The 15,957-nt window shown below is 41.0% G+C and overlaps 3 protein-coding genes across 4 annotated transcripts; all 3 read left to right on the forward strand.

Annotated features, from left to right (window-relative positions):
* Positions 1 to 867: 867 nt before the first annotated feature.
* Positions 868 to 2,099, forward strand: LOC122987831 (transcription factor HES-7.1-A-like). Its single transcript, XM_044359871.1, has 3 exons — positions 868 to 973; positions 1,103 to 1,189; positions 1,308 to 2,099. Exons 1-3 carry the CDS (start codon positions 929 to 931, stop codon positions 1,797 to 1,799), a joined length of 624 nt encoding a protein of 207 aa, XP_044215806.1. The 5' UTR covers positions 868 to 928; the 3' UTR covers positions 1,800 to 2,099.
* A 3,196-nt stretch (positions 2,100 to 5,295) lies between these two features.
* LOC122987828 (enhancer of split m7 protein-like) lies at positions 5,296 to 15,538 on the forward strand. Of its 2 annotated transcripts, XM_044359869.1 has the most exons (4): positions 5,296 to 5,414; positions 5,544 to 5,630; positions 5,749 to 5,959; positions 14,952 to 15,538. In XM_044359869.1, exons 1-4 carry the CDS (start codon positions 5,370 to 5,372, stop codon positions 15,236 to 15,238), a joined length of 630 nt encoding a protein of 209 aa, XP_044215804.1. In that variant the 5' UTR covers positions 5,296 to 5,369; the 3' UTR covers positions 15,239 to 15,538. The 2 variants fall into 2 exon arrangements, with proteins under 2 accessions (XP_044215804.1, XP_044215803.1); XM_044359868.1 differs by lacking the exons at positions 5,296 to 5,414; positions 5,544 to 5,630; positions 5,749 to 5,959 and adding exons at positions 14,298 to 14,406; positions 14,536 to 14,622 and having other exon boundaries at positions 14,741 to 15,538.
* On the forward strand, positions 8,874 to 10,790 carry LOC122987826. Its single transcript, XM_044359866.1, has 4 exons — positions 8,874 to 9,007; positions 9,177 to 9,272; positions 9,537 to 10,458; positions 10,576 to 10,790. The coding sequence occupies exons 1-3, from the start codon at positions 8,963 to 8,965 to the stop codon at positions 10,074 to 10,076; spliced, it is 681 nt and encodes a 226-aa protein (XP_044215801.1). The 5' UTR covers positions 8,874 to 8,962; the 3' UTR covers positions 10,077 to 10,458; positions 10,576 to 10,790.
* Positions 15,539 to 15,957: the final 419 nt, after the last annotated feature.

Consider the following 15,957-nt stretch of genomic DNA (forward strand, 5'->3'; position numbering starts at 1 on the left):
AAATATATCAATCAATTTTGCAGTTTTGACTTAGTTTTGTTTTACACCCACAATCAAGAGGACAACTACTTCAAGAGCTGCGCATCAAATAAAGGATTTTACGCACGCCTTAACCGTTTCCCCAGTTCCAGACTTTACAGAATTTATGTGAGCCTCCATCATCAGTAAGTCACTGAAAGTGAGTTTATTCAAAGTGTTTTTGATTTCACCTGATTCTCTCTGCTCCACACTCCTTTTTCTCTGTCAGTATCAGCCTGAGGACACGTCTCCTTACACCATCCATAATAATGGCGTCAGAAGTTACCCACGGTCATTTGCCTGAGTATCACGCTGTTTTGCGGATGTTTGTAGTTCCCCCTCACATATGTAAATAAGCACCGCACGAGTTGATGACACCTTTCACAGGCGCGTGGCGCTCACACCCGGCAGGGGAGCTGCACGTGCCTGTGGATAAGTGAAGGGTCCTATGTGCGCACCAATCCCTTAATCTCTACTTGTGAAAAATGTGTTAAACACAGAGAATTAAGAAAACAATTTGAAGGAGAAAATAAATATAAAAATGTAACTTGTAAGTTTAGTTTTTAACTTTATTTGAGTGATTTAACAAATTTGGGCCCATGTTTTTCCACAGATATGACCAACTCTTGAAGTAGAAGATATTTAAACTACAGGGGGAAAAAGTTTTTCGTCAGAGTAGGCACTCAGTTGTAATATTGAATATTTTTACTGCCATAAACAACTTGTTGAAACTAAGTTTAGTGACTGGCTGAGGTAAAGTTAAGTAGGTGCTCAGGGGTGGTGGGAGGGGCCTATGGTTACGCCCACCTACGGCTTTAAAGCCGCACTGAAACTTTAGTGGTCACATTCAGCTTTCACTGACCGACCGGCAGAGCTGCAGTTACTGCTGGACAGTTCTTGGATTACAAACATGAAATTGCTTCAGGACTCAGAGGACGCAAAGGCCCAAAGAAAGGTACGTGTTACATGGAATATTACAGATTATTGTATATGTAGGAGAAAGGAAATGTTTTTGAAAAGATTGAAAGATTTTCACCTCTCAGTCTAATTTCATTCATCATTTCATCATCTCTTTCTCTCGCAGATCCTCAAACCTCAAGTTGAAAGACGTCGAAGAGAGAGAATGAACCGCAGCCTGGAGAACCTTAAGACTCTTCTGCTACAGCAACAGGTAAAGATCACATAGCTCAGCTGGTCTCTAGAAGGTTAAAGGGTTTTTACTGGGGGCTGTGAGTATTAAGTAAGTAAGTAAGTTAAGTATGTGTATTAAGTCTTTGTTTCTGTCCCAGGAAGAGACTCAGCGCAGAGTAGAGAAAGCTGAGATACTGGAGCACACAGTCCTCTTCCTACAGAACACCACCAAAAGAGAAAACACGAGAGCTGGAGGTGGAGGCCAGAAACACTCCTTCCAAGATGGCTTCTCCACCTGCCTTCAGAGAGCCACTCAGTTCCTGGGACCTGAGGGGAAAGGTCTGTGGCTTGGAGCAGCTCTGGATGCATCTTTCGCTGCTCGCTCAGACTCTGATCCTGCAGGCGACCACAGGACATCTGAATCTTCCAGCTCTCTGGTTCTCAAAAAGTCGTCCAGATCTTTCCTTCGCATGTTGATACACAGGTCCAAGCACAGGTTGTATTCTCCCCTCAGTGGGGCCAGTTGTGTTCACAGCCACAGAGACTCACGTTGCTCCTCCACAATTCTCCAACAGACCCACACAGTGACGAGTCGAGTGAGCAACCAGAACCGACCTGTCAGTCAGTCTCTGTGGAGACCCTGGCCCTGATCACCAGGCAGTGACTTCAGAAACTGAACTTTTAATGACTATAACATGCTCATTAATATTCATACAACAGCATGTATTGTTCATTTGACCAAGGACATTTCCAGTGCAATGTATGGAACACGGGTCTCCTGCTTTCTGTCATTTCTGATCTCTTTGTAGATATTGTAAATGTATCATGATCACACCACGTGCTGCTACAGCGTATTCGGACCAAGTCGTGGTGAATGTTTCATGTATGAAGTATTTTTGCACCTTAATTTATTTTATTTGCTATTTGTAAATAAACAAAGGTAAAAACCATTAAGACAATGCATACGTGTTCATTGATTGTTTCCTGGCACGTGTCTTAGGGAGCGTGCTGCCACACCTGGAAGGCGCCATGCAGTGACGTTTCACACAATGTCACAGAGGCTTAATCCTCCCTTTTCACTCCTAAAAACTATAACATACATGCAGGTGACAAACATTTTACGGAAAACTAAAGACATATTTGAAATTGTCATTTTATTACTATCAGTATTTTAGATTGTCAGCAGCCATGTTCATATTATAACTGTGTGTGTGAATATTATGAATTGTAAGTTGACAAGGAGTTGAAGCCGTGCGTAAAAGGTCCCATTGCGTGCGTAATGCCATATCTCTATCCTGCTTTGCTTTAGGCGTGCGCAAAACTCGTCTCACGCTTCACTCTGTAAGATCATTTAACTGCATCAGTTTAAAGAGTTGGTTAGTTCGTTCAGTCTCTAAATAATTTGCATTTCAATCGTCTGCAAATGCGTGTGGGAACGTGGGAAGTGTCTCCTCTCTGTGCCACCCTTTCCATTGATGTATGAGATTTAGCAGGTAGTAAAGTTGTAAATGTGGTGCCATTTCCCCTTTTCCCACGAGAAAGAGTTGGAACACCCCACTCCTCATAATCTGAAAAAATGTGTGTGTTTAGAAAAAAAAAATTGTATAGAAAAACATGACAAAACTGGAAATTAACATTATTCCCAAATGCGTTATTTTCTATTCAACTCAAATGAATTTTGAAGTAAAAGAGTGAAAAACATGATGATAAGATGGTGATGAGACTACTGTTGTGAAAAAGCTAAAAGCAGATCTCTCTTTCAACCAACTACGTTGTCATTCGGAGTGGAGCGCGTGCGTAGAAATGTTGAGTTGTTACAGGAAAATCATTTAATTTAAAGGCGCTAAATCCAGCATGCCCTTTGATCTACATTGGCGCGTGCAGGTGTGTTTAAGGCACGCGCCAGCTCTTTGTATAATCTAAACAATTGAAGAAGAATAACTTAGATCCTGACACTTTACCTCATGTTTGTTCTACATTCTTCTTAAAACACGGACTTGTGACTGAAGACAACTCGCTGTCATTTCTTGGGAACACAAATTACTGCTGTTCTCATTCCTCAAACGAATTTCAATGTTATTTGTCGCCCAGGTGATAAATAGTCGCTGATTAAATTATTAGAATGAACCTTAGCAGAACTGAGAACCACTGTGAAGCTTCAGTGAAGTTAACAGCATCTATTGGTTTGTGACTTTGTGGTTATTTTATAACTGCAGGACTATCGTCTGATATTTTAAGGTTTGGGATGTTTGCAACGTGTTTAAAAAAAACACCTTGACCCGTGTCAAAATCATTATAGTTGTAGGGCTTTCCAACGATAAACTAGCGAGATCCAAACGTTGATCTTAACTCTTCAGCCTCTGGTAGATATTTAGCTGAGCTAAACAATTATTTTTGTTGTGTTTCGGCGGAACTGATGAGTAAAAGTTCCTCAAAAGTGTCTGGAAAGATCATATGTGCTTGAAGGTAAACTGTTATAAACAGCATGAGGAAAATTATCTCACCTTTTTCAGTCTGAATGACAATAAATAAATGGAGTTTAATGGATGCACATTTGCCGTCTGACACCGCAACATGCAGACAAATGTTGGATAAGTGTGACAGTGGGAGAATGTCCTCCAGCTTTTACTCATCACGGGGACGTGAAGCAGGTTTCATCTCATTTTATTACCTGTTAAAACCGATACGTCGTTTACAAAGCGTGTTTGGAGGTGATGTGGCGTTCAGGTTCCCACACAGCACGTGTAAGACACTCAGAATAATTATTGCTGGGTGTGACAGGAGTCAAAAAATGCGTTGTATTTTGGCTCTAATTACGCATTAATTTGAAGAGCCATGCGTAAAGGGAAAGATTTTACGCACTCCACGGTTGAGAAATACAGATATTTAATATCAATGGATTATGCTAAGAGAGTTTCTGGGGAATGATCTGACACAGAACGAGTTTATTCGGTTTTATTTACTAGGTGGTGGATGCGTATTTGCAGTCCAGACCAACAACCTTTCAGTGCTAATTGTGGGAAACTTGGGAGAAGCTTCCTCAACTGTCTCTCTCATGGGAAAACTGGCCAGGGAGCTATCACACTTTATTACCTGTTAGAATCGATACTTCATAACAAAGACTGTTTGGAGGAGAAGTGGCGTTTGGGTTCCCACGCGTTTGGTTTTAATCTCATTATTTCACAGATATTCGCAAAGCTGAGCGTAAAAGGAACATTTACGCATGACACATATTTGCCATTTTTAGCAGACTTTTGCTGATTGCTTGTAAATTTACAACAAACATATCATGAATGAGTTCAAATATATCAATCAATTTTGCAGTTTTGACTTGGTTTTGTTTTACACCCACAATCAAGAGGACAACTACTTCAAGAGCTGCGCATCAAATAAAGGATTTTACGCACGCCTTAACCGTTTCCCCAGTTCCAGACTTTACAGAATGTATGTGAGCCTCCATCATCAGTAAGTCACTGAAAGTGAGTTTATTCAAAGTGTTTTTGATTTCACCTGATTCTCTCTGCTCCACACTCCCTTTTCTCTGTCAGTATCAGCCTGAGGACACGTCTCCTTACACCATCCATAATAATGGCGTCAGAAGTCACCCACGGTCATTTGCCTGAGCTTCACGCTGTTTTGGCGGGTGTTTGTAGCTTCCCCTCACATATGTAAATAAGCACGAGCTGATGACACCTTTCACAGGCGCGTGGCGCTCACACCCGGCAGGGCAGTGGCACGCGCCTGTGGATAAGTGAAGGGTCCTATGTGCGCACCAATCCCTTAATCTCTACTTGTGAAAAATGTGTTAAACATAGATCATTAAGAAAACAATTTGATGTTAAAAGGACTCTTTTCAATGTAATTCTTAAGTTTAGTTTTTAACTTTATTTGAGTGATTTAACAAATTTGGACCCATGTTTTTCCACTGATATGACCAACTCTTGAAGTAGAAGATATTTAAACTACAGGGAAAAAAAGTCTGTCATCAGAGTGGGCACTCAGTTGCAATGTTGAATATTTTACTGCCACAATTTGTTGAAACTAAGTTTAGTGAGTGGCTGAGGTAAAGTTAAGTCGGTGGTCAGGGGTGGTGGGAGGGGCCTAAGGTTACGCCCACCTACGGCTTTTAAGCCGCACTGAAACTTTAGTGGTCACATTCAGCCTTTACTGACCGACCGGCAGAGCTGCAGTTATTGCTGGACAGTTCTTGGATTACAAACATGAAATTGCTTCAGGACTCAGAGGACGCAAAGGCCCAAAGAAAGGTACGTGTTACATTTAATATTACAGATTATTGTATATGTAGGAGAAAGGAAATGATTTTGAAAAGATTGAAAGATTTTCACCTCTCAGTCTAATTTCATTCATCATTTCATCATCTCTTTCTCTCGCAGATCCTCAAACCTCAAGTTGAAAGACGTCGAAGAGAGAGAATGAACCGCAGCCTGGAGAACCTTAAGACTCTTCTGCTACAGCAACAGGTAAAGATCACATAGCTCAGCTGGTCACTAGAAGATTAAAGTCCTTTCATAGGGGGCTGTGAGTATTTAGTAACTAAATAAGTTAAGTGTGTGTATTAAGTCTTTGTTTCTGTCTCAGGAACAGACTCAGCGCAGAGTAGAGAAAGCTGAGATACTGGAGCACACAGTCCTCTTCCTACAGAACACCACCAAAAGAGACAACACGAGAGCTGGAGGTGGAGGCCAGAAACACTCCTTCCAAGATGGCTTCTCCACCTGCCTACAGAGAGCCACTCAGTTCCTGGGACCTGAGGGGAAGGGCCTGTGGCTTGGAGCAGCTCTGGATGCATCTTTCGCTGCTCGCTCAGACTCTGATCCTGCAGGCGACCACAGGACATCTGAATCTTCCAGCTCTCTGGTTCTCAGAAAGTCGTCCAGATCTTTCCTTCGCATGTTGATACACAGGTCCAAGCACAGGTTGTATTCTCCCCTCAGTGGGGCCAGTTGTGTTCACAGCCACAGAGACTCACGTTGCTCCTCCACAATTCCCCAACAGACCCACACAGTGACGAGTCGAGTGAACAACCAGAACCGACCTGTCAGTCAGTCTCTGTGGAGACCCTGGCCCTGATCACCAGGCAGTGACTTCAGAAACTGAACTTTTAATGACTATAACATGCTCATTAATATTCATACAACAGCATGTATTGTTCATTTGACCAAGGACATTTTACATTAGTGCAATGTATGGAACACGAGTCTCCTGCTTTCTGTCATTTCTGATCTCTTTGTAGATATTGTAAATGTATCATGACCACACCACGTGCTGCTACAGCCTATTCGGACCAAGTCGTGGTGAATGTTTCATGTATGAAGTATTTTTGCACCTTAATTTATTTTATTTGCTATTTGTAAATAAACAAAGGTAAAAACCATTAAGACAATGCATACGTGTTTATTGATTGTTTCCTGGCACGTGTCTAAGGGAGCGTGCTGCCACACCTGGAAGGCGCCATGCAGTGACGTTTCACACAATGTCACAGAGGCTTAATCCTCCCTTTTCACTCCTAAAAACTATAACATACATGCAGGTGACAAACACTTTACGGAAAACTAAAGACATATTTGTAATTGTCCTTATATTACTACCGGTATTTTGGATTGTCATTATTACAGTTATTATATCCGCGTGTATGAATGTTATGAATTGAAACCGTGCGTAAAAGGTGCCATTGCGTGCGTAATGTCATATCTCTATCCTGCTTTGCTTTAGGCGTGCGCAAAACCCCTCTTACGCTTCACTCTGTAAGATCATTTAACTGTATCAGTTTAAAGAGTTGGTCAGTTCGTTCAGGCTGTAAGTAATTTGCATTTCAATCGTCGGGAAGTGTCTCCTCTCCCCTTCCATTGATGTATGAGATTTAGCAGGTAGTAAAGTTGTAAATGTGGTGCCATTTCCCCTTTTCCCACGAGAAAGAGTTGGAATACTCCGCTCCTCATTATCTGAAAATATGTGTGTGTGAAATTTATAGAAAAAAATGACAAAGCTGGAAATTAACATCATTCATAACTGCGTTACTTTCTATTCAACTCAAATTGTTTTTGAGGTAAAAGAGTGAAAACATGATAATAAGATGGTGATGAGACTACTGTTGTGAAAAAGCTAAAAGCAGATCTCTCTTTCAACCAACTACGTTGGAGTGGAGCGCGTGCGTAGAAATGTTGGGTTGTTACAGGAAAAACATTTAATTTAAAGGCGCTAAATCCAGCATGCCCTTTGATCTACACCGGCGCGTGCAGGTGTGTTTCAGGCACGCGCCAGATCTATGTATAATCCAAACAATTCATGTGAATTACACCTTTAAGTAAGTCACGACTGCAAAATATGTTTAAGATATCTGTTTGCATTAAATAGGTATAAAGATGATATCGTATGATATCACATGCTCATGGATGAGCTGTGTACTAAGTTTCATCTCATTAACGACTACAGAATTGTAGAAATATCATCTTATATTGTTACTGTAGCGCCTCCGTGGTAAGCAGTTACAGATAAAAGGTGAGCGATATCAAAAAATGAACCCAGACCAAATTTGATGAAGATCGGATGAAATACTGTAGCCTATGTGCCAATAGAGGCAAAACTGTGTTAGCGTGGTAGCGTTATTAAATACATGCTTTAATATGTTGAGTACATCTCCATGGGGCACCTGTGTACCAAGTATGATTACTTTTATACGTCTATTATTTGAGATTTTGATGAATATATGCGCACCTCCATAGACGACGCATAAAAAAAACGGTCGCCTGGCAACATCAAAGAAGTTTCACAGGCAAATGTCGAACAACTGTGGCGCTAAAAGGCGCGCCAGCACGAGACAGCGGCACAAATGGCACGCGTGGTCTATTGTGACTCGGAGGTGTTAAGCATTGTTACCTTCACCCTGTCGACTGGCTGACAAATGCAAAGGCGTCAAGTGTGAATAGCAAAGTGTTGGCACTCGTCCACAGTTTAGGATAATGGAAAGGAAAAAACGAGCAGGAAAAAAGAAAACAAGACGTATTGAGCTGAAAAATAACCTCTCAACAGTGATGTTTGAGCCACGTTTAGTAAATGATATTGACCAATAATGATTGGGCTAAAATTTCTCCATTTGGCCCCAGATGTTTCATCATGGAGGGTGCTCCTATGGCGCAGCTGTACTGATTGTACAACAATCAAGTATCTTCGATATCACTGGAATATCACAGGAAAAATCTGCATATCATATACTGATAAAAATTACTAAAAAGTGCAACAACAACAACGTTATAAAGTCATAATTTGTTGTTGCAGTGAATATCTAGAAAAGTGTGTGTTTCAAATTCGCTCTAATATCGTGCTTCGGAGGAAACAGTAAAGGATGTTTCAAATGTTGCTAAAGCAGAGAGATGAGACTCACCAACTTTTCTACATTGAGCATCGCTGATTTTATCTTAAATAAAGCAAATCTGAAGTTATGTGTTTAATATTCTAAAGGTAAAGTCTCAAATTCCAGTCATTTTACGCATGGCTTTTACGCACGAGTTTAAGCTCAATAAATTGTTAGATAAATGGTAGCACAGTACACTTAATTTAATTTAAAGTTGTCTACATCACTGGGTATAAAAAAGTGTGTGAACCAAGAGCCAGATAGGGGGCGTGGTTAGGTGACGTGGTGTTATTAGTGATTGGCTGGTAGGAGGAGTCTGAGGGACTGGCATGGAGGAGGTAAAAGAAGCAGCCTGGGACAAGAGCCTCATTATCTGATTAGTTGCAGACTGTGAAGGAAGTTGTTACCTCACCACTGGATAAGGACAGACAACATTGGAGAATGAAACTGATACAGGAAGCTGAGGATGGAGCAAACGACAGAAAGGTAAAAATACATCATAATATGTTGTTTTTTTTATATAGACGACAGATAACAACTGCTAAGTTAACAGTTAGACTGAGTAAATTTCATTACTCAGAGTAAATTTCATTAAATTGAAGAGCCATTTTCTTTACATTTACATTTTCTTTTTTTCTGTCTCTGTCTCTTCTAGTTCATAAAATCTCAAGTGGAGAAACGGCGAAGGGAGAGGATGAACCGCAGTCTGGAGTGTCTGAGGACCATGTTGCTTCAGCAGCCACAACAACCGGTAAGAGATGAATCCCTTTGAGTGCACTTGTAGATACTGTGAGAAGAGATCTACTGTTAGCACACTATATCAAATTTAAGAAATCCAGCAGCTTTTTAACATTTGCATACAATTAAACATAGAAATATAAAGACATGTTTAGCTAAAGAATATAAAGGAAGTATGTGAAAGCTGTATTTTTAGGCAATGTAATCATAATATACCATTCAGGCCTCTTACTGAAGCCAGCAGACTCCATTAACTCATACTGATGTTTTCATGCAGGGTGGGACTCAACCCAGAGTGGAGAAAACTGAGATCCTGGAGCACACAGTCCTCTTCCTACAGAACACCGCCAAAAGAGACAACACGAGAGCTGGAGGTGAAGGCCAGAAACACTCCTTTCAAGACGGCTTCTCCACCTGCCTGCAGAAAGCCGCTCAGTTTCTAGGACCTGAGGGGAAAGGCCTGTGGCTTGGAGCAGCTCTGGATGCATCTTTCACTGCTCGTTTAACCCGCTCAGACTCTGATTCTGCAGGTGTCCAAACGAGAAGTGAAGCCCAGTTCTCCAGCTCTCTGCCACACACAAAGTCCATCCTTCGGATGCTGAGGCAAAAGTCCAAGCACAGATTACATACACGTGCCTTTGGTGTGAACAGTTTTGCTCATCCCTACCAACTTCCAGTCCAGCAAGGGTTTCCTAGAGTTCCCCAACAGCCTCAGAGACACAGTCAGCTTGACATCAGGGTGGAGAGACGAGCGAGCAAGCAGAGCTCGTCTCAGAGCCTCCCGGTCAGCCAGACTTTGTGGAGGCCCTGGCCTTGATCACCACAAAGTGACTTCTCAAAGTGAACTTTTAATGAGTGTAACAATCTAACCATCTATGTTGTTCCTGAAAGGAAAATGCATTGTAAGGTTGTAAACAATGGCCTCTAGTTCTCTGATAACTCATAGCAATGTTGGCATTCAACCACAACCTCAAAGCCTGTAAATAATGTAAAAATGTCATTTGTACATGTGCTGTATGTGTGATAGGGTTAACTCACTACTCTTGTTTAATACTTTTGAATGAGCTCAGTCAGTGGGGCAGCCATCTATTCTGCTGACAGGCACAGGGACGCTCCCAGACTGGGACGGATGTGACATGAGCTGGATCATCAAGCTGGCCAGCTGGGACTGCTGCTGTGCTTTAAAAGCAAGTTTAGAGGTGAGTATCATGGAGCTGAAGAGTCTTGTCTCCTCCTTCATATACTGACGCATCTGCTTACGTGATTCAAGCTACTGAAGTGGATAATGATTGAGTGTCCATCCGTCACATTTGCAGGTGTGGGACTTCAGGGTTCGAGGCTGGGAGAACCCCATGCAGCCCCTCACATCCACCCGTGTGCCATTATGTCTGCTGGCATGAATGACATCTGTGGTTCTGTGTACGATATAACTTGTATTCACTTTAAATATATATCTTGTATATTTTGCACACTAATTTATTCTGGATGTCTCCCTATGGAGAGCAATATACTTTTTTATCAAAAAACAAATAAAAAAAAACATTTCAAATGAAAAAAACATGGTGTCAAGTGATTTCTTAGAAATCAAATAAGATACAAGCAGCAGACAGTTTGTGACAGCTCTTTTTAGTTTGAGTTAGAGGTGTGAAGCATGGCTTCCTGCAGAGTGACATCTTTCACGTGTGAAGTCTGGCCTGGAGGTGAAAGAGTTCAGTTCCCACTTCAAAAAGATAGCCGGGCCTCTGCTGACACAGCCCGTTTGGATTTAAACATGAAAAACTATAATATAGCCTAAAGGCAGTCTGCAAAAAATTCACCACAAAAATGTTAAAAAATAAAACATTTCACAAACCATATTTCATTTCAGCATGTAGCCCTGTAACAATATGTTTCCATCAACCTATTCACTTCTTAAAAAGGCTTGACCAAGACTGAAGTGTGCTGTAAATATTGTGTAATTCTTTTGAAAAAGTAAATAATTATATCAGTAGCCTAAATTCTGTAATTATATGTAACTTCGGAGCCCATATCAAACTTATTTAGAATCACATATAACTAATTTTCTCTGCTTTTCAATCAAGCAGCACTTCAACTATACGTTACCACGTTTGTTTTCATTATAATTAGTATTCATTCTCTCACCAACAGCTGCTCACATTTGTTTTCCACGCGTGTCTGGTGTCAGTTTACAGGAAACAAAACGTGTCTTAACACCTCCAGCAGCCCTTTGAAGTTCAGTCTGACGCATCAGTTTGTCTGCAGAGTCTGACATTTGTCCATCACCTGTCAAAACTATTTTAAAGGTTGATTTTTGTCTCTGAAAAAGCAATTAATGGACTGTTTGACATCACCATACAATGGCAATGAGCAATATGATGAATAACGAATGCATGGATAAGAGTTTGTCTTCTTTGTTGCTAAAATTAAACTTCGACAAATATCCAAATTGTAGAGGAGACACTGTTAAGTTCGAATATATTTTGGCAAAACATCTTGCAACTAAAAAGCTATACTTTTATTGAAATGTGATTTTTATTGTTCATTTTGATTTTTTTTGGCCCCAAACTTCACTGCAATCAGACAGTTTTCTGTCTCTTCCTCGTGGGGAAAGAAGAAAGAAGCTCCATTTACACTTTTATTATCTGTCAGAACTAGTACATCATTAAAAGAAGTGTGTGGAGGCCCACGCGCTCTCAGGTTCCCACACACACGTGCACACTAGTCATTCAAATGCAAATTGAGCATCAGGTTGTTGCGAATAAGATTAAGAATGCGCCGTCATTCTGATGTTTTGATCTTATTTTGACTGTATTTTCCTCGAATCTACGTGAAGAACTTAGATCCTGACACTTTACCTCATGTTTGTTCTACATTCTTCTTAAAACACGGACTTGTGACTGAAGACAACTCGTTATAATTTCTTGGGAACACAGATTACTGCTGTTCTCATTCCTCAACCGAATTTCAATGTTATTTGTCGCCCAGGTGATAAATAGTCGCTGATTAAATTATTAGAATGAACCTCAGCAGGGTTGAGAACCACCTATATTTTATAACTGCAGGACTATCTTCTGATATTTTAAGGTTTGGGTTGTTTGTAAGGTGTTTAAAAATAAACAAAGGCCTGGACACGTGCCAAAAATCATTATAGTTGTAGGGCTCTCCAACAATAAACTAGCGAGATCCAAACGTTGATCTTAACTCTTCAGCCTCTGGTAGATATTTAGCTGAGCTAAACAATTATTTTTGTTCTGTTTCGGCGGAACTGATGAGTAAAAGTTCCTCAAAAGTGTCTGTAAAGATCATATGTGCTTGAAGATAAACTGTTATAAAGGTATGGGTGGCATGAGGCAAATTGTCTCACCTTTTTCAGCCTGAATGACAATAAATAAATGGAGTTAAATGGATGCACATTTGCCGTCTGACACCGCAACATGCAGACAAATGTTGGATAAGTGTGACAGTGGGAGAATGTCCTCCAGCTTTTACTCATCACGGGGACGTGAAGCAGGTTTCATCTCATTTTATTACCTGTTAAAACCGATACGTCGTTTACAAAGCGTGTTTGGAGGTGATGTGGCGTTCAGGTTCCCACACAGCACGTGTAAGACAGTCAGAGTAATTATTGCTGGGTGTGACAGGAGTCAAAAAATGCGTTGCATTTTTGTTCTAATTACGCATTAATTTGAAGAGCCATGCGTAAAAGGAAAGATTTTATGCGCGCCACGGTTGAGAAAGTAAGTATTATTTGATATCAATGGACTATGCTGCTTGAAAATACATAGTATAAGAGGGATCCTGTTGAATGATCTTATAACAGAACGAGTTTATTCGGTTTTATTTACTAGGTGGTGGATGAGTATTTGCAGTCCAGACCAACAACCTTTCAGTGCTAATTGTGGGAAACTTGGGAGAAGCTTCCTCAACTGTCTCTCTCATGGGAAAACTGGCCAGGGAGCTATCACACTTTATTACCTGTTAGAATCGATACTTCATAACAAAGACTGTCTGGGGGAGAAGTGGCGTTTGGGTTCCCACGCGTTTGGTTTTAATCTCATTATTTCACAGATATTCGCAAAGCTGAGCGTAAAAGGAACATTTACGCATGACACATATTTGCCATTTTTAGCAGAATTTTGCTGATTGCTTGTACATTTACAAGCCTAATTTCAATAAGTTCAAATATATCAATAAATTTTGCAGTTTTTGACTTGGTTTTGTTTTACATCCACAATCAAGAGGACAACCATTTGCAGAGCTGCGTATCAAATAAAGGATTTTACGCACGCCTTAACCATTTCCCTTGTTGCAGACTTTACAGAATGTATGTGAGCCTCCATCATCAGTAAGTCACTGAAAGTGAATTTATTCAAAGTGGTTTTGATTTCACCTGATTCTCTCTGCTCCACATTCCCTTTTCTCTGTCAGTATCAGCCTGAGGACATGTCTCCTTACACCATCCATAATAATGGCGTCAGAAGTCACCCACGGTCATTTGCCTGAGTATCACGCTGTTTTGGCGGGTGTTTGTAGCTTCCCCTCACATATGTAAATAAGCACGAGCTGATAGCACCTTTCACAGGCGCGTGGCGCTCACACCCGGCAGGGGAGCTGCACGTGCCTGTGGATAAGTGAAGGGTTCTATGTGCGCACCAATCCCTTAATCTCTACTTGTGAAAAATGTGTTAAACACAGATAATTAAGAAAACAGTTTGAAGGAGAAAATAAATATAAAAATGTAACTTGTAAGTTTAGTTTTTAACTTTATTTGAGTGATTTAACAAATTTGGGCCCATGTTTTTCCACAGATATGACCAACTCTTGAATTAGAAGATATTTAAACTACACGGGGAAGAAAGTTTTTCATCAGAGTAGGTACTCAGTTGTAATATTGAATATTTTTACTGCCACAATTTGTTGAAACTAAGTTTAGTGAGTGGCTGAGGTAAAGTTAAGTCGGTGGTCAGGGGTGGTGGGAGGGGCCTAAGGTTACGCCCACCTACGGCTTTAAAGCCGCACTGAAACTTTAGTGGTCACATTCAGCTTTCACTGACCGACCGGCAGAGCTGCAGTTACTGCTGGACAGTTCTTGGATTACAAACATGAAATTGCTTCAGGACTCAGAGGACGCAAAGGCCCAAAGAAAGGTACTTATTACATGGAATATTACAGATTATTGTATATGTAGGAGAAAGGAAATGATTTTGAAAAGATCGAAAGATTTTCACCTCTCAGTCTAATTTCATTCATCATTTCATCATCTCTTTCTCTCGCAGATCCTCAAACCTCAAGTTGAAAGACGTCGAAGAGAGAGAATGAACCGCAGCCTGGAGAACCTTAAGACTCTTCTGCTACAGCAACAGGTAAAGATCACATAGCTGAGCTGGTCACTAGAAGATTAAAGTCATTTCATAGGGGGCTGTGAGTATTAAGTAAGTAAGTAAGTTAAGTGTGTGTATTAAGTCTTTGTTTCTGTCCCAGGAACAGACTCAGCGCAGAGTAGAGAAAGCTGAGATACTGGAGCACACAGTCCTCTTCCTACAGAACACCACCAAAAGAGACAACACGAGAGCTGGAGGTGGAGGCCAGAAACATTCCTTCCAAGATGGTTTCTCCACCTGCCTACAGAGAGCCACTCAGTTCCTGGGACCTGAGGGGAAAGGCCTGTGGCTTGGAGCAGCGCTGGACGCATCTTTCGCTGCTCGCTTTGCCCGCTCAGACTCTGATCCTGCAGGCGCCCACAGGACATCTGAATCTTCCAGCTCTCTGGTTCTCAGAAAGTCCTCCAGATCTTTCCTTCGCATGTTGATACACAGGTCCAAGCACAGGTTGTATTCTTCCCTCAATGGGGCCAGTTGTGTTCAGAGCCACAGAGACTCATATTGCTCCGCAATTCCCCAACAAACCCACAAAGTGACGAGTCGAGTGAGCAACCAGAACCGACCTGTCAGTCAGTCTCTGTGGAGACCCTGGCCCTGATCACCAGGCAGTGACTTCAGAAACTGAACTTTTAATGACTATAACATGCTCATTAATATTCATACAACAGCATGTATTGTTCATTTGACCAAGGACATTTCCAGTGCAATGTATGGAACACGGGTCTCCTGCTTTCTGTCATTTCTGATCTCTTTGTAGATATTGTAAATTTATCATGATCACACCACGTGCTGCTACAGCCTATTCGGACCAAGTCGTGGTGAATGTTTCATGTATGAAGTATTTTTGCACCTTAATTTATTTTATTTGTCGTTTGTAAATAAACAAAGGTAAAAACCATTAAGACAATGCATACGTGTTCATTGATTGTTTCCTGGCACGTGTCTTAGGGAGCGTGCTGCCACACCTGGAAGGCGCCATGCAGTGACGTTTCACACAATGTCACAGAGGCTTAATCCTCCCTTTTTACTCCTAAAAACTATAACATACATGCAGGTGGCAAACACTTTACGGAAAACTAAAGAAATAGTTGTAATTGTCCTTTTATTACTACCAGTATTTTAGATTGTCATTATTATAGTTATTATAACTGCGTGTATGAATGTTATGATTTCTAAGTGGACAAAGAGTTGAAGCCGTGCGTAAAAGGTGCCATTGCGTGCGTAATGTCATATCTCTATCCTGCTTCTCCATTTACAAAATATTTTGCCCGTTTAGAGATTTAACTCAGACTGTGAAATTATGATCAACGTCACTAT

This window comes from Thunnus albacares, chromosome 8 (genome assembly GCF_914725855.1).
Source record: "Thunnus albacares chromosome 8, fThuAlb1.1, whole genome shotgun sequence".
Classification (NCBI taxonomy): domain Eukaryota; kingdom Metazoa; phylum Chordata; class Actinopteri; order Scombriformes; family Scombridae; genus Thunnus; species Thunnus albacares.